At 52.6% G+C, this 27,903-nt stretch overlaps 2 protein-coding genes across 12 annotated transcripts; one reads left to right on the top strand and one right to left on the bottom strand.

Annotated features, from left to right (window-relative positions):
- Window positions 1-143: 143 nt before the first annotated feature.
- Cherp (calcium homeostasis endoplasmic reticulum protein) lies at window positions 144-14,293 on the top strand. Of its 6 annotated transcripts, none has more exons than XM_035450442.1 (19): window positions 144-285; window positions 564-737; window positions 4,054-4,238; window positions 4,897-5,034; window positions 5,109-5,260; window positions 6,697-6,808; window positions 6,900-6,989; window positions 7,115-7,379; window positions 8,638-8,813; window positions 9,814-9,927; window positions 10,176-10,611; window positions 11,290-11,528; window positions 11,680-11,813; window positions 12,142-12,228; window positions 12,314-12,457; window positions 12,532-12,648; window positions 12,816-12,910; window positions 13,076-13,261; window positions 13,345-14,293. In XM_035450442.1, exons 1-19 carry the CDS (start codon window positions 261-263, stop codon window positions 13,383-13,385), a joined length of 2,910 nt encoding a protein of 969 aa, XP_035306333.1. In that variant the 5' UTR covers window positions 144-260; the 3' UTR covers window positions 13,386-14,293. The 6 variants fall into 6 exon arrangements, with proteins under 6 accessions (XP_035306333.1, XP_035306332.1, XP_027250672.1 ...); XM_035450441.1 differs by having other exon boundaries at window positions 6,664-6,808; XM_035450443.1 differs by having other exon boundaries at window positions 247-366; window positions 6,664-6,808.
- On the bottom strand, window positions 14,234-27,885 carry C1H19orf44 (chromosome 1 C19orf44 homolog). 6 transcript variants are annotated; one of them, XM_035450445.1, is made up of 9 exons: window positions 27,752-27,885; window positions 25,600-26,344; window positions 22,546-22,819; window positions 20,816-20,889; window positions 18,490-18,967; window positions 16,844-16,939; window positions 15,724-15,890; window positions 14,667-14,747; window positions 14,234-14,583 (listed from the first exon to the last, which is right to left on the bottom strand). In XM_035450445.1, exons 1-8 carry the CDS (start codon window positions 27,790-27,792, stop codon window positions 14,670-14,672), a joined length of 1,953 nt encoding a protein of 650 aa, XP_035306336.1. In that variant the 5' UTR covers window positions 27,793-27,885; the 3' UTR covers window positions 14,234-14,583; window positions 14,667-14,669. The 6 variants fall into 6 exon arrangements, with proteins under 6 accessions (XP_035306336.1, XP_027250675.1, XP_027250678.1 ...); XM_027394874.2 differs by having other exon boundaries at window positions 14,234-14,559; XM_027394877.2 differs by having other exon boundaries at window positions 14,234-14,559; window positions 27,771-27,864.
- Window positions 27,886-27,903: the final 18 nt, after the last annotated feature.

Genomic DNA, 27,903 nt, shown 5'->3' with positions numbered 1-27,903 from the left:
ACCCAGCCTGCGCCTGCGCCAGGAAGCTCCCACGCATGCGCCTCGCCAGCCCTCCCGCGCGTGACTCCTCACGCAGCCTCTTCCCGCCCTCCTCCAGTCCTCACTTCCGGGGTTTCCTAGCGACGGCCGTAAATGGCGCGCCGAAGCGGCCCTCGAGGTCGTCGTAAACGGCTCCCTTCGCGCCACTTCCGGCCGGCTTCTGCGGCCGGTGCTGGTGGGCGATCGTGAGGCTCCGGAGGACGTTCCCAGCGGCTGCAGCCATGGAGATGCCGCTGCCGCCAGACGGTGAGGCCCGAACCTGAGCGGAGGTCGTTGGGTTCTCCCCGCGGGCCCCCGGCGGCCGGCCGTGCCTCTTCGAGTTCCCGGGTCAGAGACGAAGCGCGCTGCGGCCTCGCCGCTCCTCCCGCGGCCTCCCCCGTGGGTCCCGCATTCCAGCGCGCGCGCTTGGCCCCATTCGGGACCCGTACACCGCCGCCTCGCCGCGGCCCGCCCGCCCCAGAGGACCCCGGCCCGGTCCCCGGGTTCGGGCTGCTCCCACTGACGCCTTTTCCTCCGTCCTGCAGACCAGGAGCTTCGAAATGTCATCGACAAGCTCGCTCAGTTCGTGGCGCGCAACGGGCCCGAGTTCGAGAAAATGACGATGGAGAAGCAGAAAGACAACCCGAAATTCTCGTTTCTGTTCGGAGGCGAGTTCTACAGTTACTACAAGTGCAAGCTGGCTCTGGAGCAGCAGCAGCGTGAGTCCCCCCGCCCCGCCGCAGCCGCCTCCTTTGGGGTCGCTTGTCGGGTCCTCTGCGAAGCCGGTCGGTGGTGTTTCCGCTGTTGTTTCTGTCATTCCCGGGGCCCTGCAACCGAGATAGAGTCTGTGTGTCATAAAGGAGTCATAGAAGGGTCATAGATTCAGTTCCCGGGCGCCGGGTCGAGAGTTCCTGGATTGTCTTTGCAGAGGGGACGACGGTTTCTGCAGGAAGGCGGGAAGCAGAGGCTTGCTTGTACCTTCCTTGGGCAGGAACTGTGTAGCCCGTTCTGCAGGCTGAGGCCAGAGGTTTCTGTGCTTTTCAGATACATAGATCAAGAAGTTTTTTCTTTAGTTTTTTTTTTTTCTCTCTCTCTCTTTTTTTAATGGTTTTGACACAGAGTTTCTCTGACTGTCCCGGAGCTAGTTTGTATACTAGGCCGCCCTTAAACTCAGAGATCTGCCTGCCTCTTCCTTTCAAGTGCTGGAATTAAAGATGTGCACCACTCCTCTGGACCTAACTGTATCTTAAATGCCCAACTAGGTGATCATCAAGAAAAGCCTGATTTTAAAAAATAGTAAAAATAAAAGTTTTAGAGCCAAGTGTGGTGGGTCAGCCCCTTAATCCCAGTACTCAGAAGGCACAGGCAGGTGAATCTCTGAGTTTAAGGCTAGCCTGGTCTACATATCGAATTACAGTACAGGCTGGGGAATGTAGACCCTGTCTTAAAAAACTGGAAAAAAGAAAATAAAGAGTTAAGAAGCACAGCTGGTCTTTGAAGGTCTGACACTGTAGCCCAAGTTGATCTGGCATCAAGTTACCCAGGCTGGCTTCCAGCTCAAAGTAAACCAGCTTTTCAGGTGGTGGGATTACAAGGGTAAGGCAGCATACCCCAGTTTTGAATGATAATGTGTCAGCAGATGGTATGGGTCCTGAGGGCAGGACTCACATTTGTCATACCCTGGGTAGCTCTCTGGCCTCTGAATGGGCTGTTGAAATGAGTGCCTGCCCTTGGAAAGCCATGGATATTCAGAGGTCATAGCTGCTGAGCCACAGTCCTCTGCTGCCAAATACTTTCTTTGTTGTGCTCTAGCAGTGTGTTGTGGATGATTGGTAGAAAGCTATTAGGACAGTTAGACTTGAGCCCATGGAGCACAGAGGCATGAGTAAGCCATGTGTTCAGAGAGGAGCCACCGATGGCCGTGTGAACTTGGGGGGGGGGGCGTTAATATGGAGAGTTTTGATATACCAAGGTGGGCTGGAGTCTGTCAGTCATAAGGTTTTGTTTCCTGTTTAGTTTTGAGAGAGGTCAGCTGTTTGATGTCACCAGCAGGGTGTCTCTGATCATTCCTTAGCCCCAGAGCACCAAGTTCATAACCCTAAGGCAGCAGAGAGCCACAAGTGGGTTGAAACAGGTTCCAACACAACAGGCTGGAGTTGGGAAGGTGTTCAGCATGGATGGGTGTGGGGACAGGTAGACTGACCCCCTGGGGGATGGGTGAGGGGTGGCAAAGTGGGAGGAAGCTTTGACAATGCCTTGGAGTGAATATCCCTAAGAGCTACACAGGAAGTCCCTACCCACCCTTCCCACCTGGACCGGCACTTGTTGAGGCCATAGGCTTAGTGCTATAGCAAAGAAAGGAAAGTGTGTAGGAACCATGGCAGATTGGGGGCTGGGGACAGGAAGACAAATCCGAGAGCCATACCATAGTATGATATACTGAACATGACAGGGGCAGCCAGGGGCAAACTGGAGAGAGTCTTGGGCAAGTTGGGGGGAGGGGGAGACAGGCTGAGGGCAGTGGACAGTGGAAGTCCAGAAGAGGGTTTGGGTTTGGTCACAAGGGAGAGAGACATGGAGTAGGGAGGATCTGCTTGCTGAGGAGCTATGAGCATCACCTGAAGTTAGGCTCAGAAGGGGCTGCAAGCCTACTCAGTATTTTATCACTAAACCTTGGGCTGGTCTGGAATGATACTTTGCAAGCTCTATGGTAAAGGACTGGTGTTCAGTTTGCTTCTTAAAACTTTTTTTTTCCTTTGTTTTTTGAGACAGGGTTTCTCTGTGGCTTTGGAGCCTATCCTGGAACTAGCTCTTGTAGACCAGGCTGGTCTCTAACTCACAGAGAATCTGCCTGCCTCTGCCTCCCGAGTGCTGGGACTAAAGGTGTGTGCCACCACCGCCATGACCTTATATTTGTAAAGTACAATAAAAAAATAATGTGAGCTGTGGGGTGTTGCCTATCCCATAGATTATCACTCAAGGCAGGGCTGCTCCACAGGCTGCTGTCTGCTATGTGCAGAGGGGCCACTCTGCTGCAGGACATAGCTCTTTACTAGGTGTGATGCAGACACAGGCAGAGGTATGGCTAACACTGCTGCTGATTAGCGTGAGGGTTACATACACCCTGATCTGGATGCACCGCTGTACCAGGCTAGAGTATAGGAGCAAGACCCAGACTTAGACTGGGAGGAGGTGCCGTGAGCAAAGGCCCAGGCCATCATTGGCTCCTCCAAAGTGGAGCTTCCTCCCCAAAAGAGTGTGGGATTTATAACTTAAACCAGGCAGACTTTTGGGGTGCCACAAAGGTCCAAGTGACACCTACTTTCTTTGGTTTTGTTCAAAGGCCATTTCCTATGGGTGAGCTTTAGAGACTCCCAGAGTGTGGCTATGTTGTTGGGACCAGGCAGGGCCCAGAAGTAGAGGGTAAGCAGGCCATTTTGTTGAAGTCCTATTTGCAAGCAGGGACCCTCTTCTTCAGATACACTGATACCTCATCTGGCTAGCATTGGGGCATTTGCCAGCTCCAGACACTTATTGTCATACCAGTGTATTATTGGTGGTTCAAGCTAGATGGACTCTGGATGCTGGTCCGAGGGCTGCAGATTGGAAGGATCACCATAGAAGGTGGGGCCGGTCTTGGGGCCACTCCAATCCTGTGTGTGCTGTCCAGGCCTCCAGAATGTGTCTTGAGTGAAAGGGGAGATTAGGGACCAGTCACATGGGACAGACATATCCCTGGGAGAGGTGCCACATCTACATCAATGGCCATGGCCTGCAGTCCATAGTAACTCCGCTTGGGTGAGAAGAGATGATGGGCAGGTTCAGCCTGTGTGGTGAGGAGGTGGTGAAAAGGCAGCTCTGATGGTCTCCAGGGAGGCCAGGCACAACAGAGGAAAGCACAGGCAGGTTGGCCCTCTGAGGTGGAGAGTAGATCTAGCCTTCTTCCATCAGATCCTTCATGGAGGCCAAACCTGATGCATCTAAGGGAGCCTGGGGTTGGCCATATGCTCACAGGGCCCATCTCTCTCCTACTAGTCATCTGCAAGCAGCAGGCCCCAGAGCTGGAACCAACCGCAGCCATGCCCCCTCTGCCACAACCTCCGCTGGCTCCCACGGCACCCCTCACTCCGGCCCAGGGAACCCCATCAATGGACGAGCTCATCCAGCAGAGCCAGTGGAGTCTCCAGCAACAGGAGCAGCACCTGCTGGCCCTGCGCCAGGTACAGCTGTTTGTCGGGCCAGCGACCATGGGGTCACCTTCCCGTAGGACTGTGGGTCATTCACAGGTGTTTCTGGATGGACTTGTACCCACTGTGGATGCTACCACTTGGTGGCCCGGTGCCTACCAGGCTCAGTAAGTAGGGAGGGACCTTATTGGCCCCATCTGTTAGGCTGGTCCTGTTGCCAAATTGTTGAGGGATAAGAACCGAAAATGAAAGCAGTGACCTAGGGTCCTGAGTACCAGCCCCACTCAGCGTTTCCTCACTTGCCCCTCACACAGCATGCATGGATGTTTGCCACGAGTCAGAGACTGGACAGTGAGGTCTTGGGCACCAGAACTGGCTTCTAAGTCTTAACCAACTTGGTTGCCAATACTTACTCCCATTTGTTGGTTTGGGTTTAGTTCGGTTTGATTTTGAGACAGTGTTTGCTCGAGCTGTCCTGGAATCAGTCTTTCTGCCTGGCTCTGCCTGCTTGGTTCTCAAGCACCCTGCCTTCTTGGCTTCACCTTCTGTTAGCTCAAGCCAGCTCTATCCCCTGCCTGTTCCACCTGCTGTGGCAGTGGGCTGTCAAAGGATTTGGCATATACTAAAGACACATACCACTGTGTCTGCTAGGGCCCCTGCTCACACCACCTGTCCCTTGTGGCCTTCCCAGGAGCAAGTGACTGCAGCTGTGGCGCATGCAGTGGAGCAGCAGATGCAGAAGCTGCTGGAAGAGACACAGCTGGACATGAGCGAATTTGACAACCTGCTACAGCCCATCATTGACACCTGCACTAAGGATGCCATCTCGGTGAGGCTCAGTGTGGGGTGGGGGTGTCATCACCTGCCTGACCGAGCACCCACTCATCCTGGCCTGATCCTCAGGCTGGGAAGAACTGGATGTTCAGCAATGCCAAGTCCCCACCACACTGCGAGCTGATGGCAGGCCACCTGCGCAACCGCATCACCGCTGATGGAGCACACTTTGAGCTACGACTGCACCTCATCTATCTGATTAATGATGTGCTGCACCATTGGTGAGTACGCCATCACTTGGGCCATAGCCCACTCCTGTAGGGTCTCCCAACTCATCAGACCACCCTCTGCCAGACCCACCACACTTGGGCCCCTGTTTGCCCTCCCAGGACAGTGGCTGACAGCTCCACAAGGCCGGCCTTGGGTTCTGCTGCAACCTCTCTAGCCATCGCGTATCTGCTTCTGTCTGCTGTCTTCCCTTCCCGCCACTGTCTGCACAGCCAGGCACCTGGCCACTACATTGTGGGGACCCTCCCCTCCCTTCCCCTCTGCTCTGATGTATCCTGGGCTCCTTTTGCTGACTCTCTGCCTATCAGAATTCTCCTTTGCACTATGGCCCCAGTCTCCTAGGGCCTGGTAGGTGCATCTCTGCATGGCCACCGGGTGAAGTTGATGGAGGAGACCAGAACCCAGAACTCTGGCCAGAGGCAGGTGCAGGAGTTCCATGCTAGTGACACAAGCTGACAGTAGGCCAGGCTGACTGCCCCCTGCCTTTGAGCATGGCCATGACAGCCAGGACACCTGATAAGTGTGCATTGCTCCCATGAGAGCAGGAGAAGCTGACCTGCTCTCTCCCTCCCTGTCTCCCTACACAACCCCTCCCTGCCTCATCTCCATATCTGCCCTGGGAAGTGAGCAGTGGCTCTGCCACCTACATCCTCCTGCGCTGTATCCTTTCCTCTCACAGTGGTTGGCTACTGCCTCTGAGGATAGAGCCTCTGCTCAGATGGCCTCTCTCCCACTCCCTGCTGCACTCTTCACATGGGCTCACATAAAGCTCTCCTGCACTGCCTTCTGTTACCCAGCTCCTGGCCAGCCCTTGCTGCCCTTTGACCTCAGCTGTGGGAGCTGAAGCTGCTAGCCTCTGTGCACCTTTCCTGGGTCGACATATGGGCCGTCTTGCTGAGTCACTGTCACACCAGAGGCCTGGACCCACCATGCTGCACAGCTGGAGGGGCCTTCCTCGGCTGTTTCTTCTTCTTTGTCCTCCCTCAGTGGCACTGGACACAAAACCCAGGGCCTTGCACATCGCAGGCGAATGCTGTGCCTTGGGCTGACTGTAACCCTCATGGGTGGTTAGGCTCCAAGAAGCCTCCTCAGTGGCCCTATGGAGCCAGGAAATCCCTGCTGAGCAGGTTGTTGAATTTGGTCACAGTTGTGACCAGGTCCTGACCACAGCATCCCTATTTTACCCTTTACATGCATGCAAGCATTCTGGGGGGCCCTTCTGATAGTGAAGGCCTTGTTCTGAATAGCCCTGAGGTGCACACTTTTTCACTCCACCTGTTAACCAAAACAAGGCACTGTAGGTAGTCCTGCCTGGTTGGGGGGCGCCATTTCCTGAGGAGAGGGTGCTGTGGCTGCAGCCGCATGGTAACGGGTGCGTGGCCGGGTCCCGCCCCAGGGCCCTGACGCGCGGAAGGTCTCTCCCTCACAGCCAGCGCAAGCAGGCCCGGGAGCTGCTGGCTGCCCTGCAGAAGGTGGTGGTGCCTATCTACTGCACCAGCTTCCTGGCTGTGGAGGAGGACAAGCAGCAGAAGATTGCCCGGGTATGGTGCGGCTGGGGTTGGGTGGGGTGGTGAGTGAGCAGCTGGGGCTAGGTGGCATGGCTTTTACCTCACAAGTCTCCCTCTGCACCAGCTCTTGCAGCTCTGGGAGAAGAATGGCTACTTTGATGACTCCATCATTCAGCAGCTGCAGAGCCCTGCCCTGGGACTTGGCCAGTACCAGGTGAGTGCCACATAGCAGGGCCTGCTTATCACCGCACAGTCTCAAAGTGCCCACTTTGGATGTTTTCATCACTGAGTCTGTGGGCCCCAGGCTGGTACCCTGAGTGGTGGTGTTGTTTCCACTAGGCCACTCTGATCAACGAGTACTCCTCAGTGGTGCAGCCTGTGCAGCTGGCTTTCCAGCAGCAGATCCAGAGCCTCAAGACACAGCATGAAGAATTTGTCAGCAGCCTGGCCCAGCAGCAGCAGCAACAGCAGCAACAACAGCAGCCACCACAGCCACAGATTCAGCTGCCTCAGATGGAAGCAGAAGTGAAGGCCACACCCCCACCAGCAGCACCTCCCCCAGCCCCAGCACCTGCCCCCACCATCCCACCAACTACCCAGCCAGGTATGAAGTTCCCTCCACCTCTTAAAATTAAATCCCCACAATGTCAGAGAGCATTCTTCCCCTGGATACCTGCCCCACAGACCAGGCAAACATTCCCAGCAGGCCTGTTCTGCATGGGCCCCAGGATAGAAGGAAGGAGGCAGGCTAGCCTTAACCCACATTTGGTGCATAGTTAAAGGTATGGTCCAGGGCTGGGTGAGCTCAGCGTGTACTGCTCAGTCCTAAAAATACACATTTACATGTCTGTATCTTATGCTTGTGGTGTGTATATGTGTAAAGGACCACTACTGAAGGAACCTGGATAAAGTCTGAAATGCACACCAGGGAGCTGAGGCAAGAGGATTTCAAGTTTTAGACCAGCAAGTGCTTGCCATCCACACATGAGGACCTCATTTTTTAAAGTCAGGTGCACACCTTTAATCCCAGCATTAAGGAGGCAGAGGCAGACAGATCTTTGTGAGTTTTAGACCAGTATGGTCTACAAAGCGAGTTCCAGGACAGCCAGGGCTACACAGAGAAACCCTGTCTCGAAAACCCAAAAAGAGAGAGAAAAGGCTGGGTACAGCCTTTTGTGTCAGCTCTGTGCTGGGAAGGCAGACATAGGCAGATCCCTGGAGCTCGCTGGCCAGCCACCCTCACTCAGTCACTGAACTCTAGATCCAGTGAGACATTCTGTCTCTAAACTGAGGTGGGTAGAAGCACTTACAGGGGTCTGACGACCTCAGATTGATCCCTAGGATCAATAGGGTGGCAGGAGAGAGCCTGCTGCTAAGAGTTGCCTTCTGATTACCACAAATGTGCTATATGCACGCCTGTAAACATACCGATGAGGTCATTAAAAAAATAACTTGAGCCAGGCGTTGGTGGCGCACACCTTTAATCCCAGCACTTGGGAGGCAGAGGCAGGCGGATCTCTGTGAGTTCCAGGCCAGCCTGGTCTTAGCGAGTGCCAGGATAGGCTCCAAAGCTACACAGAGAAACCCTGTCTTGAAAAAAATAAAAAAAAACAAAAAACAAAAAAAACTTGGTAATTCTGTAAATTGTAGACAAGACAGGGACATGTCATGAGCATTGAAAATGTCTACTCCTATATATCCCTAGAGGGTGATGATTGTGGCATTGGCAGTGGTGGCTTTCAGTGACCTTAGGAACACAGTTCAGCCCTGTCCTGGGCTGGGTTGGGGGGGGGGTTCTAGAGACCCAATAACCTCTCCTCCTACTGACTGGCCACCTCTCATTGTCTGTCACCTGTGTTTAGATGACAACAAGCCTCCCATCCAGATGCCTGGCTCTTCAGAGTACGATGCCTCAGGAGGTGTCCAGGATCCTGCAGCTGCTGGCCCTCGGGGTCCTGGCCCCCATGAGCAGATTCCACCAAACAAACCCCCTTGGTTTGATCAGCCTCATCCTGTTGCTCCTTGGGGTCAACAGCAGGTATCTGTTGGGGAATATGCATGGCTAAGTAAGAGGCCTGCTCTGTGTGAACCTGGGGGGCAGTAGGCAGTCATGATGGCTCAGGGACAGTGGAGCCGGAGCAGACCCGTTTCCATATCATCCTTGTTTGGGCCACTTAGGGTCCTCCTTGGCCTGTCCTTACTCATGTAGCTTTCAGAGCTGTTGGGAAGGATGGAAGGAAGATCAGAAGTGGTGAGCTCCTCCCAGAGGTCGCAAATGCTGGCTGCAGTGCCAGGACTCTGGGTGGTTCAGGATGGGAAGCTTCTAGACCTGGGCAGAGGTCACATGGTACATGACCAGACCTGCCCTGTAATTTGCTAGGTGAGATTGGCTGGAGCATCAGCACAGCAGACTTTCCCCTCAACAGGGCCTGGCCTGGGGACTCTGACTAGAGAGGACACTTTACAGGTGCCAGGGATGTGGCTCTGGGCTGAGAACTACAGGTCTCAGATCTGAATCTCAACACCCCTCGGCAGCATCAGGGTTACTTGACAAGAAATGCAGACTCCATGTAGACAACACCCATGACTCAGTGTGGGCTATGAGCCCACTGGGTGGGCACATGGGAACTTTTGAGGGAGGTGGGTGACAGACTTCGTCTGTGCAGGCTCAGTAAGATGTATGGGGGGGATAAAGCCAGGCCAAGGGGCAGGCTTCTAATCCCAGTCTTTGGAAGGCTAAGGCAGGAGGATTGAATTCCAGGCTATCCTGGAACTAGAATAGAACGGCACCCACAACTCCCTTCCCCCAATTAAAAAAAGCCTGGAGCTGACCAGGCTTCTAATCTCGCCTTCATGGTACCTTAGAAATCATTCCTGTTATTGGGAATCCAACTTCAGCTTCTTTTGGAAGCTAGAAGAGAGAACACTCTAGCAACCTGGTGTGGATCATGCAGCTTGCTGCTAGGCCTTGCGGGTGGTGGAGGACCTGTTGGCCTCTCCTGTGCCAACCTAAAAAAGTCTGCCATCCATGTTACAAGTGGTCAGTAGCTGGGAACATCTTGAACCACGTGCAGCTGTTGTCCTGTTTAAAGAAACAAGAACAAGTGTTCCAGGCTACTTCAGACAATGTTTTGGACGAGAGGGCTCTCACGGTACAGATGAGGGGCTTTAAGGCATGTGGCCCAATTTGCAGGGGTGTTTTGAGGCATGGTACAGGATGTACCCCTGCTGTGTCCCACTAGGGATCTGGTACCTGTCAGGCCTGGGGGAGGGACATACTTGGTCCTGTTTGCAGTGGCCCGAGGCAGCATTACATGTGAGGTTGCAGATGTGGTGGTTGGGACCTAGGAAAGGGAGGTAACTGCAGACCTTGAGTTCATGTCTGTGCTTTGCCTTGCAGCCCCCAGAGCAGCCCCCATACCCGCACCACCAAGGTGGACCACCCCACTGCCCACCCTGGAACAACAGCCATGAGGGCATGTGGGGTGAGCAGCGTGGGGACCCTGGCTGGAATGGGCAGAGAGATGCTCCTTGGAACAACCAGCCGGACCCCAATTGGAATAACCAGTTTGAAGGACCATGGAACAATCAGCATGAGCCACCACCCTGGGGTGGTGCCCAGCGTGAGCCGCCTTTCCGGATGCAGCGGCCCCCCCACTTCCGTGGGCCCTTCCCACCCCACCAGCAGCACCCACAGTTCAACCAGCCTCCACACCCCCACAACTTCAACCGCTTCCCACCACGCTTCATGCAGGATGACTTCCCTCCTCGTCACCCTTTTGAGCGGCCACCCTATCCTCACCGCTTTGACTATCCCCAAGGAGACTTCCCCGCAGGTGAGTGGGTAGGGTTGTAGGAAGGTCTGTTGGGATCATCCCAGGCATGCCTGGCTGTCAGTATTGAAGAAGTCACGGCCATAGGATAGGTGTAGAATAGTCAGACGAGGGTGGCCTTCACTCTGCGCCCGCACTCAGGCCAGCCACACTTTGCCTGTCTGTCTGTACTTCCAGCACTGTTTTCCTGCCCTTGCCTCGCTGTCCTTCCCTGGCTGCTCGCTCATCTGAGGCTGTGCCTGTGTCTCTTTGGTTATCGTGTCAGCCTGAGCTGCACAAAGCAGCCACAGACAAGGGTGTGCTTTAGCGGTAGAGTTCCACACCCTACTACAGGGTCCTCAGGGATGGCCTCGGGAAGGCTTCCCTCTCTCTGCATGTGTCCTCCCTATTTTTTTCAAAGGACCCTGGGCAGTTGGGTTGGAGTCCACCAGAGACCTGGTAGTGATGATGTTACAGCTTTGAGGGCAGCTGCTAGTTTGCCTGTGCTTGGGTTCTGGCAGAGAAGGCTCTCAGCACATTCCCATTGAGGAGGTGGACATTGAGCTTGCTGCCACTGGGTGCAGCAGTGGTCCTTCAGTCTTCTCACTGCACCCGTATCAATGAGAGTTCTAGGCCTCCCCGCTGGCCCTCTTACCCCACTTGACTACCCCAGCAAGCTGGAGACAATGTTTTGTTTTGCAGAGATGGGACCCCCGCATCACCACCCTGGCCACCGCATGCCACACCCTGGCATCAATGAGCACCCACCCTGGGCTGGGCCCCAGCACCCTGACTTTGGCCCTCCTCCCCACGGCTTCAATGGCCAGCCCCCCCACATGCGGCGACAGGGCCCACCTCACATCAACCACGATGACCCCAGCCTGGTCCCCAATGTGCCCTACTTCGATCTTCCAGCAGGGTTAATGGCTCCCCTTGTGAAGGTGACTCTGGGTCCACTGGTAGGGGCCGTAGTTTGGGATGGGAGGAAGGGGCATACTGGTGTTGTCAGGCCAGGTTCCTGCCTTGCTGTCTTCCACTGGGTGGCCAGGGAGGGCTCTGCAGGGCACAGGCAACAGCTTTGTTCTCCTATAGCTGGAGGACCACGAGTACAAACCTCTGGACCCCAAAGACATCCGCCTGCCACCCCCCATGCCACCCAGCGAGAGGCTGCTGGCAGCTGTGGAGGCCTTCTACAGCCCACCCTCCCACGACAGGCCGAGGAACAGGTAGGGAGACTGGGCCCCAGGCCTGACTGAGTCCCCCGTCCTAGTCATCTTGCAGGTGAGGAGCTAGATCCTCCGAACACTCTATGTGTTACTCTCAGATGCTGGGCATGGAACACTGGCCATGTGCCATGCAGCCTTGGCCCAGCAGCCACTAAGAACAGCAATGGGCATGTTTATGAGGTCACCTGGGATTCGGCTGCCCACCAGGTCCTCCCAGTGGGAAGTTCTGGACACGAGAGCCCCAGCAGCTTCCTAGTTAGCTTCTTCCCTGCCCATTATGGCCCCTGGGGACTGTCCCAGGTCTCTCAATGGGGACCTTGTCTTACAGTGAGGGCTGGGAGCAGAATGGCCTCTACGAGTTCTTCCGAGCCAAGATGCGGGCTAGGCGGCGCAAGGGCCAGGAGAAGAGGAACAGGTGAGCTGGGCGGGTTTCATGGCATCAGCCATGTGGTGTGCTGTTCCCAACTGTGGCCATCCTCATTGTGGCATTTCCCCTGCAGCGGCCCCTCCAGGTCACGCAGCAGGTCCAAGAGCCGAGGTCGCTCATCATCACGCTCCAGCTCACGCTCCTCGAAGTCTTCACGTTCCTCCTCACGGTCCCGCTCACGGTCCCGGTCCCGCTCCTCCTCCCGCTCCAGGTCCAGGTAGGCATGTGGGGGCATTGGAAAGCCCAAGTTGGCAGCTCCTGCAGGCCCCCATTGTCCCACTGTCCCCACAGAAGCCGAAGCCGATCACGCTCCTCCAGAAGCCGCTCGCGCTCCAGGTCCAGATCCAGGTCCAAGTCTTATTCCCCGGGGAGGCGGCGACGCTCCAGGTCTAGGAGCCCCACCCCACCGTAAGCCACTGGTGTGGGGCATTCAGTGTTGCTAAAGGGCAGGTGACATCACTCAGACCAACTGGGACAGCCCACAGGCCCTTTCCTACTGGCTTAACTGGCTGTTGACAGTGCTCTAAGGCCCATTGTAGGGGTCACTGGCTTACCAATGGTTCCCTTGATTCCAGCTCCGCAGCTGGCCTGGGTTCTAATTCAGCGCCTCCCATACCAGACTCCAGGCTCGGAGAAGAGAACAAAGGACATCAAATGCTGGTGAAGATGGGTGAGTACGGGGGGGGGGGGAGGCGGGGGGCCTCAGGGCCAGCTTCCCGCCTATTCACATGGTGGGGTCCTGTGAGAGTGTGGGGCCAGGGCCAGCTTCCCGACTGACCACACTGTGGGGGCATGGTCACAACCTTGCCAAGTGCATGTGCTTTACTCCCTGAAGGTTGGAGCGGGTCTGGTGGCCTCGGGGCAAAGGAGCAGGGCATCCAGGACCCCATTAAGGGCGGAGATGTCCGGGACAAGTGGGACCAGTACAAGGGTGTGGGCGTGGCCCTGGACGACCCTTATGAGAATTACCGCCGCAACAAGAGCTACTCCTTCATTGCCCGAATGAAGGCCCGAGATGAGTGTGAGTAACAGTGTTGGTGGGCATTGTGGATGTTGCTTTGTGCTGGAAAAGTAGGAGTGACAGACGGCCTTGTTCTCATACAGTCTCCACGTTTGGGGCACGAAAGGAAGAGAAGGAAGACTAACACAGGCCTTGGGCGACACTGCTCAGTGTGAAAGGGGCTCCGGCTTGGCCTGCGTGTGCCCTGGGGAGGTGACGCAGATATCTCCGCCTCTCAGTGCCAGGATAGCAAAGCTCAAAACCAAGACAAACCCACACCCAGTCCAGAACCCAAGTCCTACTCACAGTGCTGCGCAGCCTGGAGCCAAGTAGTAAGAAGGCCACCGTACTGCACATGACAGCCAGAAAAGCTCAAAAGCCCAGCCTCTGAGCCAGAGGCCAGAAGGAATTTCATTTTGGTTCCACCTGGTTTTGTGTTAGAAAAAACAGAAAGCTGACCCCTGGGGTGCAGGGATTAAGAGACCCCTGACTTTCTCAGTTTATCATTTAGGTGTATTTTTATCCCTTTCCTCAAATGTTAGCTGTTTGCTATTACCTGGACACAGCTTTTGAGGACACAGGGTTGAGCCTCTCAGGTCAAGAAAAGATGGCCTCCAGAGCCCCTCCACCCAGCATAGCGCCTCAACTTGTAGCTCCTGCCTGGGGAGCCCAACACCAGGGAGGAGCACCCCAGAACATGGGGTGCCATGGGGTATAGGGCGCCAGCCAGCACTTCCTGGCTCTCGTTTGATTTGTGTACCCCAGCCATTTCCAGAGGGGGAGGGAGGCGAGGCCCGGGAGCACCCTGGAGCTGTAGCAATCTGGTGCCAGTTATTTGTACAGAGACTTTTGAAATGTTCTTTTCGATAAAATGCAGAGCCCTCTACAACTTCTCAGCACCACATAAGACACTTGACTTTTGTTTTAGATTTCCCATAGCTGTGACGTGTGCAGACGTGTCTGACTTGGGATAAACAAGCAAGACACATGTGCTGTTAACAACTGATTGTGGATTTTACTGTTTTGCCTTCAAATAAAGCCTTTTGTAAAAGATCACGTCGTCCATCTGTGGGTGAGGTGCACGTGGGCATTGCGCAGGCTGCTCTTGGGTAGACGCAGGCTGTGTCGGACACCATGCTCAAAAGACCTGTCTCAGTACCTGGCATGGAATGTTCCCGTGGGGCAGCTGGTCCTCTTGTGAATGATGCAGATGCCTGACTTGCGCTGACTCATACCTCTGTCCCGCTATGAATAGCCTGTAGCAGGTCGTCAGCTGTCCGCATGGTGGGTCTGCATGGTAGCCACTGTGTAGATGGGGGCTTAGAAACCATATATGGTTGTTACTGAGCAGGGATTGCCTGGGAGGTCCCAGCCTTGCCTGCCCCCACATGAATGAGGTAGACCGTGGTAACCAGGTAAGTCTCACCTGCTAGGACTTAAGCTCCTCCTTCACCTCCTGAAGGGCAGCCTCCATGGTCAGGGGTGCGGGTCTGTGACACCTGATGTACTGTAGGACACAGGATGGTAAATAGAACGATGGGTGGTGAGGCTGGGCCACAGACTGCCCCAAGTGAAGAACATGGTCAGACTGGGAAGGTATCCATCTTAGGGTAAGAGACTGAGGGGTGGAACACACATGTGATCCTAGCATTTGGGAGGGAGGCTGAGGCTGGGGAATATGAAATTCTGGACTATACAGCAAGAACCATCAAAAGTAATGTGGAGGGCTGGAGAGATGGCTCAGTGGTTAAGAGCACTGACTGTTCTTCCAGAGGTCTTGAGTTCAATTCCCAGCAACCACATGGTGGCTCACAACCACTTTAAATGAGATCTGGTGCGTTCCGCTGGCATGCAGGCAGAAGACATAATAAATAAATAAAATCTGCAAGATGGCTAAGTGGGATAACAGCACTTGTTGCTAGGCCTGATGACCTGACATCAATGTCCAGGGTCCACATGGAAGGACAGACTGAACTCCTGTCAGGTGTCCTCTGACCAAATGGAACTGGAACTGGACATAGTGACGAATGCCTGCACTTTAGAGGGAGGCTGAGGTAGGGGGCTTGCCATTGTCTGAGGCCAGCCTAGGCTGCAAGAGTGAGACCCTGCCAGGTGGTGGCAGCACATGCATTTAATCCCATCACTCTGGGAGACAGAGGCAGGTGGATCTCTGAGTTCTAGGCAGCCTGGTCTACAGAGTGAGTCCCAGGATGTCCAGAGCAACACAGAAACCCTGTCTCCACTAAGAAAGAAAGGGAAGAGAAAGTAGGAAGGGTGCTCTACTGAGTTTAGCCCAAGAAACAAGCAGCTGCAGCCTGTCTGGTCTGGAAGGACACAGGCGTCACCCCTGACATGGTGTCCAGAGTGAGATGTCTGAAGCCCCATCCTGAGAGTACGGGCACCCCCAGGCCCATTGCCAGCCTCAGGTCGTCTCTGACAACTCCCCTTCCCAGAGTTACATTATGTGGCTGTGTACCAGTTACCTCTTTGGTTTCCTCCAGGGTGTGGTAGTGAAATGAGTCCCCATCCAGGGACTGTAGGAGGGACATGTGCAGATGGCGGCTGGCCTCGGTGAACTGCTGTGTCAGGCTCAGCTGTTGCTTCAGCATGTCATTCAGCGCCAACACCGCAGGGCTGTAGGCTGTCAGGGCTGCACCCACCCAGGGTCACTCAGTGGCTCTCCAGTGCCACCCGTGCAGCCCACACCTCCCTGCCCCTGAGTCCAGACTCCTGAAGACCTGCTGTTTTCTGGCCTATCTTCCCCTCCCAGCAATGAAGCTGTTCCTGTGATCCATTCTGTATTAGCCACACAACAATTATACATTAGCTCCACTAAAGGTCAAGAAAAATCTTTCTTTAGCTGGGCATGGTGGCACATGTCTGTCATTCAAGCAGAGGAGTATGAGGCGCTAGGACCTGGGGCACCAAGCCAGCTTGAGCTATGTGCTGAAACCCTACACCCGATACTCCCACTCCAACCTCAAAGACATAAAATGGTTTGTTTTTGTTTGTTTGTTTGTTTGTTTGTTTTGGTTTTTTGAGACAGGGTTTCTCTGTGTAGCTTTGGAGCCTATCCTGGCACTCGCTCTGGAGACCAGGCTGGCCTGGAACTCACAGAGATCCGCCTGCCTCTACCTCCCGAGTGCTGGGATTAAAGGCGTGTACCACCAATGCCCGGCATGCTTTGTGTATTTTAAGAGACAGGGATTCACTATAAATTCAAGTGATCCCCCTGCCTCAGCTGCCCAAGAAGCTTTGTTTACAGGCTTAGGATTGCCAAGTTCCCTTAAAAGGGAACAAAACTGGAGTTGGGCAAAATGACCCACTAAGTGAGCTTTTGACAGGCTGAGACAGACTTGGGGCTTCTCTGATGAGCTGACCACCAGTGAGTTACTTCCAGACTCCTGAGTTTGGTTAAGCGTAGGTGTCTTTTCACCAGAGACAGAAAGAGGTTCCAGCCACCCTTAGGCTGTCCAACAAGATCCTATCAGCTGCAGACAACACCCTCCCCCAGGACTCTGCAAAGCTTCAGAGAACATGTCGCATGCGGCAGGAATGGCTGGGCCTTGGAGATGCAAGGAGTGAGAGGAGTGAGGCTGTTACCTTCTATAGCATCTGCACTGACAACGTGACTGGCGATGGGTGCTGGGTCCACATAGGCGCCTCCAAGGGTGGGGCCAATGGCCGCCATGCCTCCAGCTGGTCCAAGACAAAGACAGGCTGTTGAGTATGGTCAAGGGCTCTAGTACAAGTACAATGAACTAAGCTGCAGCTGCCCATCCTGTCTCCTTCTGGATTGCTTACTGATTGGTTGGAAACAGGTTTGGAAACCATGGTACCCAAGTTTGCTTTGACTTCTGGGCTCCAGAAATCTTCCTGCCTCATCCTCTTGGCATCCAGGACCACATGTGCACAGGCAGTTTTATGTTGTTTTTGTCTACTTTTCGTGTGTGTGTGTGTGTGTGTGTGTGTGTGTGTGTGTGTGTGTGTGTGTGTGTGTGTGTGTGCAGACTGACACTGATGTCAGGAGTCCCCATGCATGCCCACTTTATTCTGGGTCTGTCTGGCCTCATTCCTGGAGCTGGAATGACAGGTGGGCCACCACAACTACCTGGCATTTACATTGGTTCTAGAGTTCCAGACCTTGATCCTCATGTTTGCAAGGCCAGCACCTGGCCACCAAGCATCTTCCCAGTCCCCACTGTTGATTTTAAAAGCTAATTCAGGTTTCCCCAAAGACAGGCTGGGGTGTGGCTTAGTCTGCAGAGAGCCCATTCCCTGCACCAAGTGGAGGCACAGGCCTGTCATCCCAGCACTCAGGAAGCTGAGGCAGGAGATAAATTCAGGGTCATCTTCAGCTTCATGTCCAATTTGAAGTCAACCTAGATTGCATGAAACCCTTATCTCAAAAAAACAAACAAAAAGCCCTAAAAGACACGCATACATACATACATACATACATACATACATACATACATACGTGTGTGTGTGTGTGTGTGTGTGTGTGTGTGCGCGCGCGCGCGCTCCCAGGCACAAAGTAACAGCCAACTGATCACCAATGCTCCTGCCCCTCACAAGAAAGAACAGCTGAAGGCCCCTGGCCCCAACAATGTCAAACAAGGCTAATACAGTGAAGCCCCAAATTCAAAATCATCAGGTAGAAACCACAGCCCTCTCCAGCAGAGAGGGAGGTGGGAGGGCGCAGCCACCCTGCCTGCAGCTGACTAAGGAAAGGGGCCAGAGCAATGCTGGGAAAGAAAGGAGAGAAACACCTGAAAAGTACCCGTGGGCATGACGAGAAGAGCTGCCGTCAGAATATGCTGGCCTCTAAGGTCAGACACATGACCTGCAGCACAGCAGCCCTTGGAAACTGTGCAGTCTGGACTGTGCCTAGTGAAGGCCTGGGTGCAGGGGGTTGCAGACAGGTTGGTGGGTGGGTATCCTCCTGTGCCCTCCCCGTAGCAGGCTTCTGGGCACCAGGAGTACTCTGCCACTGTGGTGGCACCCTGAATGTCCACAGACTTCACTGTCTGCCTAGGGTCTGAAATGGCCTTAGTCTTTGGTTCTGAAACCAAAGCTGGGAAGCTACCAGAAACACCCTTGTCCTGGGAAGAAGAAACAGGATACCAGGATCCACCCCCAAGCTGGTTAATGACGAGTCTAGATTGGAGGACCTGTCCTTTTCCACCCACCCCCAAAGACACTGCAGCATCGCCTGGGCTCCAGGTTCCCATAGGCCCCTCACTCACCCTTGCTCCACTGGTAGACAAAGGCAGGATCAAGCGTCTGCACAGCTGTCTCCTTCACGACTCTCGTCACCCCTTGGCCCCACTGTGTCCTCGATAGGGATCGTCTGGAAAGAAGACCTGTCTGCCCCCTGGAAGAATACTGTGACAAAGTGTCCTGTGTCCTGCCGAGTGATGCCTCTGAGGCCAAGGATCTAGAGGATGGCTCAAAATCCTCAGAGTAAGCTGGGCTGGCCGTGAGTGCAGTGAGAGCCTCCACAAACTGCATGCAGGACATGCTGTGAGACTGCACAGTTTCAGCGGAGCTGTCAGCCAGATGCTCTGAGACCTCAGTGGCGAGACCCTCCTCATCAGCAACCGCGGTGGCCGTGCCCTCAAGTGCAGAGCTCTTGTGCTGGGGAGGCCCCTGTTCTTCCAGTCGAGAGGATGACATGGGTGGAGAGCCTCTGCCTGACATCCCTTCCCATCCAGAACCTTCCTCCTAAAGGGAGCAACGGCAGCAGAGCCAACATGGATTTTAGAAAGCTGAAACAGCGCCCCTTCAGTCAGCCACAGCAGCGTACATCTGTGACCCACAATTCTCAAGGGGACCATAGATTCTAGGCTAGCCTGGGCTACCACTTGGAACACAGAAGTAGGACAATGAGTTGGAGGCCAGCCTGGGCTACACAAGACCCTGTCTCAGAAAATGCTTGTAATCTCATCACTTGGAACACAGAAGCAGGAGGACTGCTTAGTTTAAGGTCAGACCAGGCTACCAAGTGAGACCCTGTCCTCCCAATCTCCCTAAAGAAAAGAATTAAAAATACTTTTCTAGCCAGGAGGTGGTGGTGCACACCTTTATCCCAGAACTCAGGAAGCAGAGGCAGGCAGATCTCTGTGAGTTCGAGGCCAGCCTGGTCTACAGAGTGAGTTCTAGAACAGAAAGGGTTACATAGTGAGACCCTGTTTCAGGGAAAACAAAAAAAAAGTGGTTCCGATCACTACTTTTTTGATTTTTGAAAAAGAGTCTCTCTATGTAGTCCTAGATATCTGGAATTCACTGTATAGACCAGTCTGGTCTCAAACTCAGAGATCCTCCTGCCTCTGCCTCCCGAGTTCTGGGATTAATGGAGTGTCCATCAGACCTGGCTTGATCATTTTGTTTACAAACATTACTGTTACATTTATTTAGTGTGTGTGCATATATGCAATTGCATGTGTTATGTAGTGTGTGCAAACGTGAGCACATGTGTAATAGTGTACATACAAGTGAGTGCTTGTGTGCTATTCTGTGTGGGCATATTTGAGAGCATGGGTGTTATTTAGTATGTGTGCACATGCTAACGTGTGTGACACTCTGAAGACAAAGGTAGGAGTCAGTGGGAACTATGGATTGAACTCAGGTTGTCAGGCTTGCATGCGAGCACCTTCACCTGTTGAGCGCCTTGCTTGTCCATGGAGTCCCTTCTGGACTTGGTCGATCTCTCTCCTCTCTTTCTCTCTTTGCTTTTTTTTTTTCAAGACAAGGTTTCTCTGTGTAGCCCTGGCTGTCCTGGAACTCACTCTGTAAACCACACTGGCTAGAACTCAGAGATCCTCCTGCCTCTGCCTCCCGAGTGCTGGGATTAAAGGCGTGCTCCACCACTGCCACCACCACCCACTGGCTAAGCTGTGGAACGCTTGAGATGAGAGCCAGAACATTCTTTGGATTAGTGACCACTAAGCAGTCTCCCTGGAATCCATTTCTACAGGTGCTGGTACCCCAAAGTCAACCAACAGGTCCCTAAATGTTGCCAACGTCACCAGAGGGACAGGACTGCTGAGGCTGAGCTCCATGGTCTAAACAGAATAGTCCAGCTGCAAACTCGCTACACTTTAAATAACTTGTGGTGGGTATGGCTGAGAGGCAGATCACTTGCCCAGCACAGGCCACATCCTGGGTCTGTCCCCAAAACTGCAAAAAAAGTAAATAAGGGCTGTTGTGATAGTTCAAGTGAGGGACGCACTTGATAGTTCAAGTGAGGGACGCACTTGGTAGTCTGTCTGTGCTCCTACCCAGGACTCACAGGGTAAAAGGAGAGGCCAGTTTTATCCTCTGACCTGTGTGTGACATGTGGTGCACCAGTGTGTACATGCATGACTATAGGTGAGGGAAAGTGCGGGGCGCACGCCTTTAACCCCAGCACTAGGGAAGCAGAGGCAGAGGCAAGTAGATGGGTCTCTGTGAGTTTGCAGCCAGTATAGTCTACAGAGGAAGCTCTGGGCTGGTCAGGACTACATAGTGAGACCCTGTCTTTAATTTAAAACAAAACAAAACAAAAAGGTAAACTGATACAATAATACTTACTTTCTGTTCCACATCTGATTTCTCTCCATCAGCCAGTACCAGGTCATCAATGGACAAAATATTAATTCTAAAATCTGTAATTAAAAAATAAGTGCACTGTAGGAGAGATGGCTCAGCAGGTAAAGGTGCTTGCAGCCACGCCTGACAGTCTGAGTTCAATCCCTGGGACCCACATGGGGTAAAAGGACAGAGCTGATTGTTAGTTGTCCTTAATTCCATATGGGCACCATGGGCTCCCTCACACATCATACAATAAAGAAAAAGAAGCCAGGGGCTGGAGAGATGGCTCAGTGGTTAAGAGCACTGACTGCTCTTCCAGAGGAAGCGAGTTCAATTCCTGGTACCTATATGGCCGCTCACAACCATGTGTATCAGCTTCTGGGGTGCAGATGGACACACAGACAATGCACCCATATACATAAAATGCAGAAATAAGTAAATCTTTTAAGGCAAGTAAAGCCAGGCATGATGGTACATGCCTTTAATCCCAGCACTCAGGAAACTAAGGCAGGTAGATGGATCTCTGTGAGTTCAAGGTGAGCCTGGTCTAGATAGTGAGTTCTAGAACACACAGGCTATGTTGAGAGACCCTCCTGTCTCAAAAACACAAAGTCATGAATCTGGGAGAAAGATTGATGGGTGGGGAGACACTCCCAGAATGTACTGCACACGTGTATAAGATTGTCAAAGAACAAAACTACAAAGTTACTGAAGTGGAGAATACAGCCATCTATCAAAATGTCAGTTCTGTCCCTCAAGGACCCTCAACAGAATCATTTCCTGCCCTTCTTCATCCCGCCCAGTGATGATGCAGCAAGACACCCCCACGCAGCCCACAGAGATCCCCCTGCCAGGTCAACCTCCACTCTCTGAATTATCCAGCCTGGGCTGTAGCTCAGAGATACAGCACTTGCCTAGCATGCATGAGGCCCTGAGTTCAATACCCAGCACTGCTAAATTAACTGATTAAATAAATAACTCAGGGTGGGGACAGTTTTTGAGATAAGGTCCCATATAACCCAGATGGAGTCAAACTCAGTAGGTACCTGAGGATGGCCATGAAGCCCTGGTCCTCCTGCCTCTACCTACCTCTCCCTCCCCTGCTAGGATGACAGATAGGCACCACCACACCCAACAACACCCATAACTTTTAATTTATTTATGAGTGTTTGTCTGCATGTTTGTATGCACACCACGTGTGTGCAATGCCTGCGGAGTCCAGAAGAGGGCATCATATCCCCTGAAACTGGAGTTACAGGCAGTTGTGAGTCACCACATGGGTGCTAGAACTGAACCTGGGTCCTCTACAAGAGCAGCCAGTACTCTTAACTGCTGAGCTGTCTCCCCAGTACCACCCACAGCTTTTGAGTGTGTTTCCCTTTCTCTGACCAAGGCTTGGCTACATGAAAAGAACACTCAGGCCTAGGGCTGGTGGCACATGCCTGTCTTCTCAACACTCAGTGGTAGAGGTACGAGGACAGACAAATGAGGTACCGAGGCAAACTATTATCTCAATAAAACAAGGGATGTGTATTGTACCAGCCTCAATGTCTACAATGCTGCTCTAACAGCATCAAGAGCAAGATTTTCAACTGACTGGCAGTTTACCCAGGCCTTTTGTGATGTTGGGACTCGCCACCTACACACCCACTGCCCACAACAATGCCTTAGGACAGCAGACTGAGCACACTGACGGTAGCCTCACCCTTCCCACCAAAGTGATGGGTTACCATGGAGGCTGTCATCAGCAGCTTCTGAGACTGGCTCCTCTGAAGACCTTCCCTCGCTCCTGCTGGGGGAGGATGCCAGCTTGATGCACCCCATCTTTGAAGATGCTGATTTTGAAAGGTCATTTGTGACGGAAGGTGAGGATGTGAGGGAGACTGTGTCTCCAGTGTTGAGAGTCCATGGGGAGTCGAGCCGATAGAAGAGACGAGAAGGCTTTGAGCTGGAACAGTCCACACTGAGCAGAGATGGGACTCCTGGCTGAGTTGAAGTCTGATCCTACTTTTGTGAAAAGAAAGGACTGAAGATACCAAACTTAAATCACAGAAACTCTTACCATCTCACAGAGCCACTGATGGGTGGGTGACTCAGCCAGCAAGATGGCTCACGGAGCAAAGACACTTCTGCAAGTCTGAAAGTTTGAGTTCAATCCCTGGGACCCACATAGTGGACAGAAGTGAATGTACCTTGGGGAGTTGTCCCCTCAGCTCCAAGTACACACATGTATACACATGCACACACATGTACACACACAAGCAGGTGTGTATGCATGCACAAACACACACTCGAAAATAAATGTTTTTTTTTTTAAAAAAAAATCTACTCTAAGGGACAATGACTAAGTAAGGTACCTGCCATGTGAGCACAAAAACATGAATTTGATCCCCAAATGGTGGGAATAGAGGTGCACACTTTTCATTCCAGTGCTGGGGAGGCTGACATCTGAGGATGCCTGGGGCTCACAGGCCAGCCAGTCTAGGCTCAGCAGTGAGCCCCAGGCCAAGAAGAACTTATCTCAGAAAGGAAGGTGGACAGCGGCTGAGGAAGGACAGCCAAGATTGATGTCTGGTTCCCACACACCAGCACGTGTCACACCCACACACTTCTCTCTGATCAGCCATTTCTGGAAGTCAGGTACATGTTTAGATGATGATGGGGTTGGGCATGGCTAGAGCAGAAGGATCTCAGGGGCTGAGTTTCTCTCCTGGGTTCAGATTCTTCACCCAGCCTAGGAGGCCAATGCAGGTACAGCCAAGTTGGGCAACAGCACCCCGGTGGTCCCATCTAGAGGCACTGCCACCAAGCTCACGGTGGGTGACCACAGCGGATGGAGGCCTTATGAAAGAGCCCCAGAGGAGCCAGCAGGTGGCAATGGCTAGAGCCTTCCTGAGCTGAGCTGCTCCAGGGTCTCCCTGAGTGACAAGCACCTGCAGTCACCTGACACTTGCTCAGAGCAGACACCAGGGACTTCCAAAGTGCTTCAGCACTCTTACGTCTGTAACTGCACTTCCGAGATGGCCACTCACAACTTAGCTTGTTGTCCTCTGTAAAAAGGTTCTTGCTACATAGAGAATACAAGACTAATGCATGTGTGTCCTAAATAGAGTCCTTCATGAGACATGTGGGAGAGCACCTGAAGGAGAGACAGAACCCATCCACAGAGGGTACAACCCAGCACAGCTGTGAGCTCTAGGAGACATGCTGATACCCACAAGGTGACTGCAGCCCACACATGCAACAAAGTGAACAAGGAGGTCTTGTGAGAGCAATAAGGTTGTGAAAATCCCAGTGCTGGGGCAGGTGACCTCCCTAGGAAGGCCCTAAAACAACTGTCATAGCTGTTGGTCACATTGAAAGACTGGATGGGGAGGCTGGACTGCTGAAGATATCACACGCTTTGGTTGCAAGACTTGGAAAAGTAAGGATAGGAGCCGGGCGTTGGTGGCGCACGCCTTTAATCCCAGCACTCGGGAGGCAGAGGCAGGCAGATCTCTGTGAGTTTGAGACCAGCCTGGTCTACAAGAGCTAGTTCCAGGACAGCCTCCAAAGCCACAGAGAAACCCTGTCTCGAAAAACCAAAAAATTAAAAAAAATAAAAAAAAAGTAAGGATAGGACTGAGCAAAAGTGTACCTGCCCAGATGCACGCCTATAAAACAGGTGCTCAAAAAGCAGAGGCAAGAGGATCTTTGTGAGTTCAAGGTCAGCCTGGTCTACATACCCTGTCTCCATTAAAAAACAAACACACAAACAACAACAAAAATAAACTGTCCCCTCCATGAGGGCTCACTCTTGCAGTGCCACAAGGCGGTACTCAGGGTGCTGGGGGGAGCATGACCCAAGGTCCTCAAGTTTATGACGGCAGTGCCAGGCAAGACCTGTCTATCAGCTGTTGAGTCAGTGGTGTAAGTGGTCAGAGGTAGAAACCGCCTCCTGAGTGGACTTAAGGCCCCTCCACAGAGGACATTCATAACTGCTACTTTGAACTTACACAAATCCCAGGGCGGGGGTGGGGGAGTGGGGGGTGGGAAGGATCAGGCTTGAGGAAATCGAGAGCTGTGGCTTTGGTAAATGATGTGAACAAATGGCCAAAGTGCTGCCCAGCATTTGTATTTATGACTGTGAGCTGTCACCCACTCTGGGGTGGGCTCTGGTCATCAGCTGTCTTTTAGTTACTTCTACTTCTGTAAGTGTCCCCAGTAAACTTATTCGTTCTCCAGGTTGGACTTAGGTTCTGGTTGTACCTTTGTCACTGGATCCCTATCTGGGGTGAGAGGTCTACTCACATCTCCCTGGCAATGGTGCCATACAACAGCTTGCTCCCACCCAGCTAGCTTTCCCACACATCCCAAGACCACTCAGGCACCTCCAGTTCACAGTGGGCTGAGCCCTCCACATCAATAAATAATCAAGACAATTCCTCAAAACTGATTTCTCTCTTCCCAGGTGGCTTGGGTTGTGTCAAGCTGTCAATTAAAACTAACTAGGACAAAGCACTTGTTGTTCTTTCTTGAAGGGGACCTGAGTTTGGTCCCCAACACTCACATCAGGTTGCCTCACAACCCTCTCTTAACTCTAGCTCCAGAGAATCAATGCCCTCTTCTTTCTACCTATCTCTGTAGGCACCAAGGCACTCGTGGGTCGTCACAATACAGATGCACATATACATACAAATGGGAGGGTCTCTGAGCCAACCATCTGCTCGGGACTTGCAAAACCAGTTCCATCCCCAGAATGACAAAAAACTTAAAACATTGAAACCAACAAAAGAAAACCTTACCGAAGACAATTTTCCATGGTCAATCATGCTGACTTTGGTGCTGGTGAGCTGGTGATTCCTATTTGTTTCTTCTTCTCTAGAAGAGTCCATCAAGCTTCCAAGCAATGCTTTAATTTCCTCTTCATCACTGTCGGGAGCATCACATTTTCTAGCAGGTTCTTTCTGCCTGGGTGGTGGGATGTGCTTCCCTTTCTCCACTGTGGGCACCGGGGACCTAGCCTCAATGGATGGCTCTTTCTTCTTAAGAAACCTGCTACCTTTCCCATTTTGCCCATTGCTCTTTGTTGTGGGGGTTTTACAGACTTGTTTCTGGAAGGTTCTGTGTGGATGTTCAGAAGGAGCTGCAGATGCTGCATCTTTCCCCTTTGGAAGATGCAGCTCTGTGGTCTTCGAGTCAGACTCTGTGTCAGACAAAGCCATGGATGTCTGCTTCCGACTCCGGATCTTGGTTTCAATCTGGGCCAGCTTCCTAAGGGCCTCATTGGCTCTGGTTTTGGAGGTGATGGTGGGAGGCCTCAAGCCCAACCTTGGCCCCTTCCCTAGCATGGCCTCCTCTTTGGACATCAAATATTTCTCATCCATCCTTTGGTTTCTCTTTAGGATTCGGTTCTGCCCGGGTGTCACTTGGCCAAGACTTTGGGCTTGTATGTTTCTTATGTCTTCCATCCGTGAGTCCTCTAAGAACATATCACTGAAGTCAAAAACACCACGAGGAGGGCCAATGAGCCTTCTTGTGGAAGCCATTCTAGGAAAACCAAGGTTGCATTTTTAGTTTTTTAAAGTACTTACTTTGTTTACTTTGTTTATTTTTTGTTTCATCTTTCTTTTCCAAGACAGGGTTTTTCTGTTTAGCCCTGGATGTCCTGGAACTTACCAGGCCAGCCTTGAACTCAGAGATTTGCCTGCCTCTGCTGGGATTAAAGAAGCATCACCACTACCTGTCTAGAAGTCTTTCTTTCTTTCTTTCTTTCTTTCTTTCTTTCTTTCTTTCTTTCAGATTTATTATGTATATGTCATTCTTCCTCATGCATCCATGAAGGCCAGAAGATGGCGCCAGATCTCATAACAGATGGTTGTGAGCCACCATGTGGGTGCTGGGAATGGAACTCAGGACCTCTGGAAAAGCAGCCAGTGCTCTTAACCACTGAGCCGTCTCTCCAGCCCCCTAAAAGTATTTCTTTTAGTCAGCTGTGATGCCACACACCTTTAATCCACGGAGCCATCTCTCTAGCTCCTCTTTTTTTTTAAAAAAATTGTTTTAAAGATTTGATTACATTTTATTTAGTGTGTGTTCACACCTGTGGAGGTCAGAAGACAAACAACAGAACATTTGGTTCTCCCCCTCACTGGCTCCTTTCCATTGTGCCATCTCACTGGTCCAGCACGGCTTCTTAAGAGATTCCCTTCCGTTCCTCTCCTGCATTCCAAAGCGCCCAAGTGGCAGAAGACCATACTGACTGCTAAGAGTTTGAACACACATTAACAAAAGAAAGGAAAAAAGAAAGAAAAAGATACAGGTGATAGACCTGGAGTTACTATGTAAGCCATTCCAAAGGGGCCCAAGTGAAATGGAAATGAAGGCACTGCTGCATAGATCATTCACAAAATACAAAACTGGGAAACAAGCCAGATGTCCAGGAACCACTGTGAATCGGAGAGCAGGGAATGCAGAAGGTAGGATACTATTCAACCTGAAAAGCGAGGCAAGGGCACTGGTTCACTGCCCACAACGACCCGAGTTTACTCTGACAACCCATGGTGGAAGGAAGGAGAGAACTGATTCCTGTAATTTGTCCTCTGACCAAACAAACAAATGTAAAAACTTTTACTGTATATACTTTTAAAGAAGTTTAATATATTCACGAGCACGGTGGAGCACGCCACGACCACAATCTCAGCACCTGGAAAGTGCTGCAGCCTCGATGACACAGGGAGCTCCAGGCCAGCCTGGGTGTGGGCTACCGGAGACGCGGTCTCAGACGACTGACAAAACACACAAAGGAGCTAAGCATGCCACACTGCCGCCGCTCGGTTTCCTCCCCTTTTTGAGCAAGCCCTACGGGATCACGTTCTTGCGCCCTCCAGACCGGGAAACTAAGGCTCGGGAACGGAGTTCCCTTCCCCGCACTACCCCGCTAACCCAGGTGCTCACTGTGAGGTCAGCTCAGTACCAGCGTTGATCTCTTCCCGCATTGCCCTGCCGCTACGACAGCCACGGGCTTCGGCCGCAAAGCAAAGGCCCGGGGATGCCGTTGCCCCAGGAGACCGCTCCAGTGCAGTGGGAGACTACATCTCCCGTCGGAC

This window comes from Cricetulus griseus, assembly GCF_003668045.3.
Source record: "Cricetulus griseus strain 17A/GY chromosome 1 unlocalized genomic scaffold, alternate assembly CriGri-PICRH-1.0 chr1_0, whole genome shotgun sequence".
NCBI lineage: Eukaryota > Metazoa > Chordata > Mammalia > Rodentia > Cricetidae > Cricetulus > Cricetulus griseus.
Note: the sequence above shows the minus strand (reverse complement) of the source record. Positions and strands in the feature narration are given on the sequence as shown.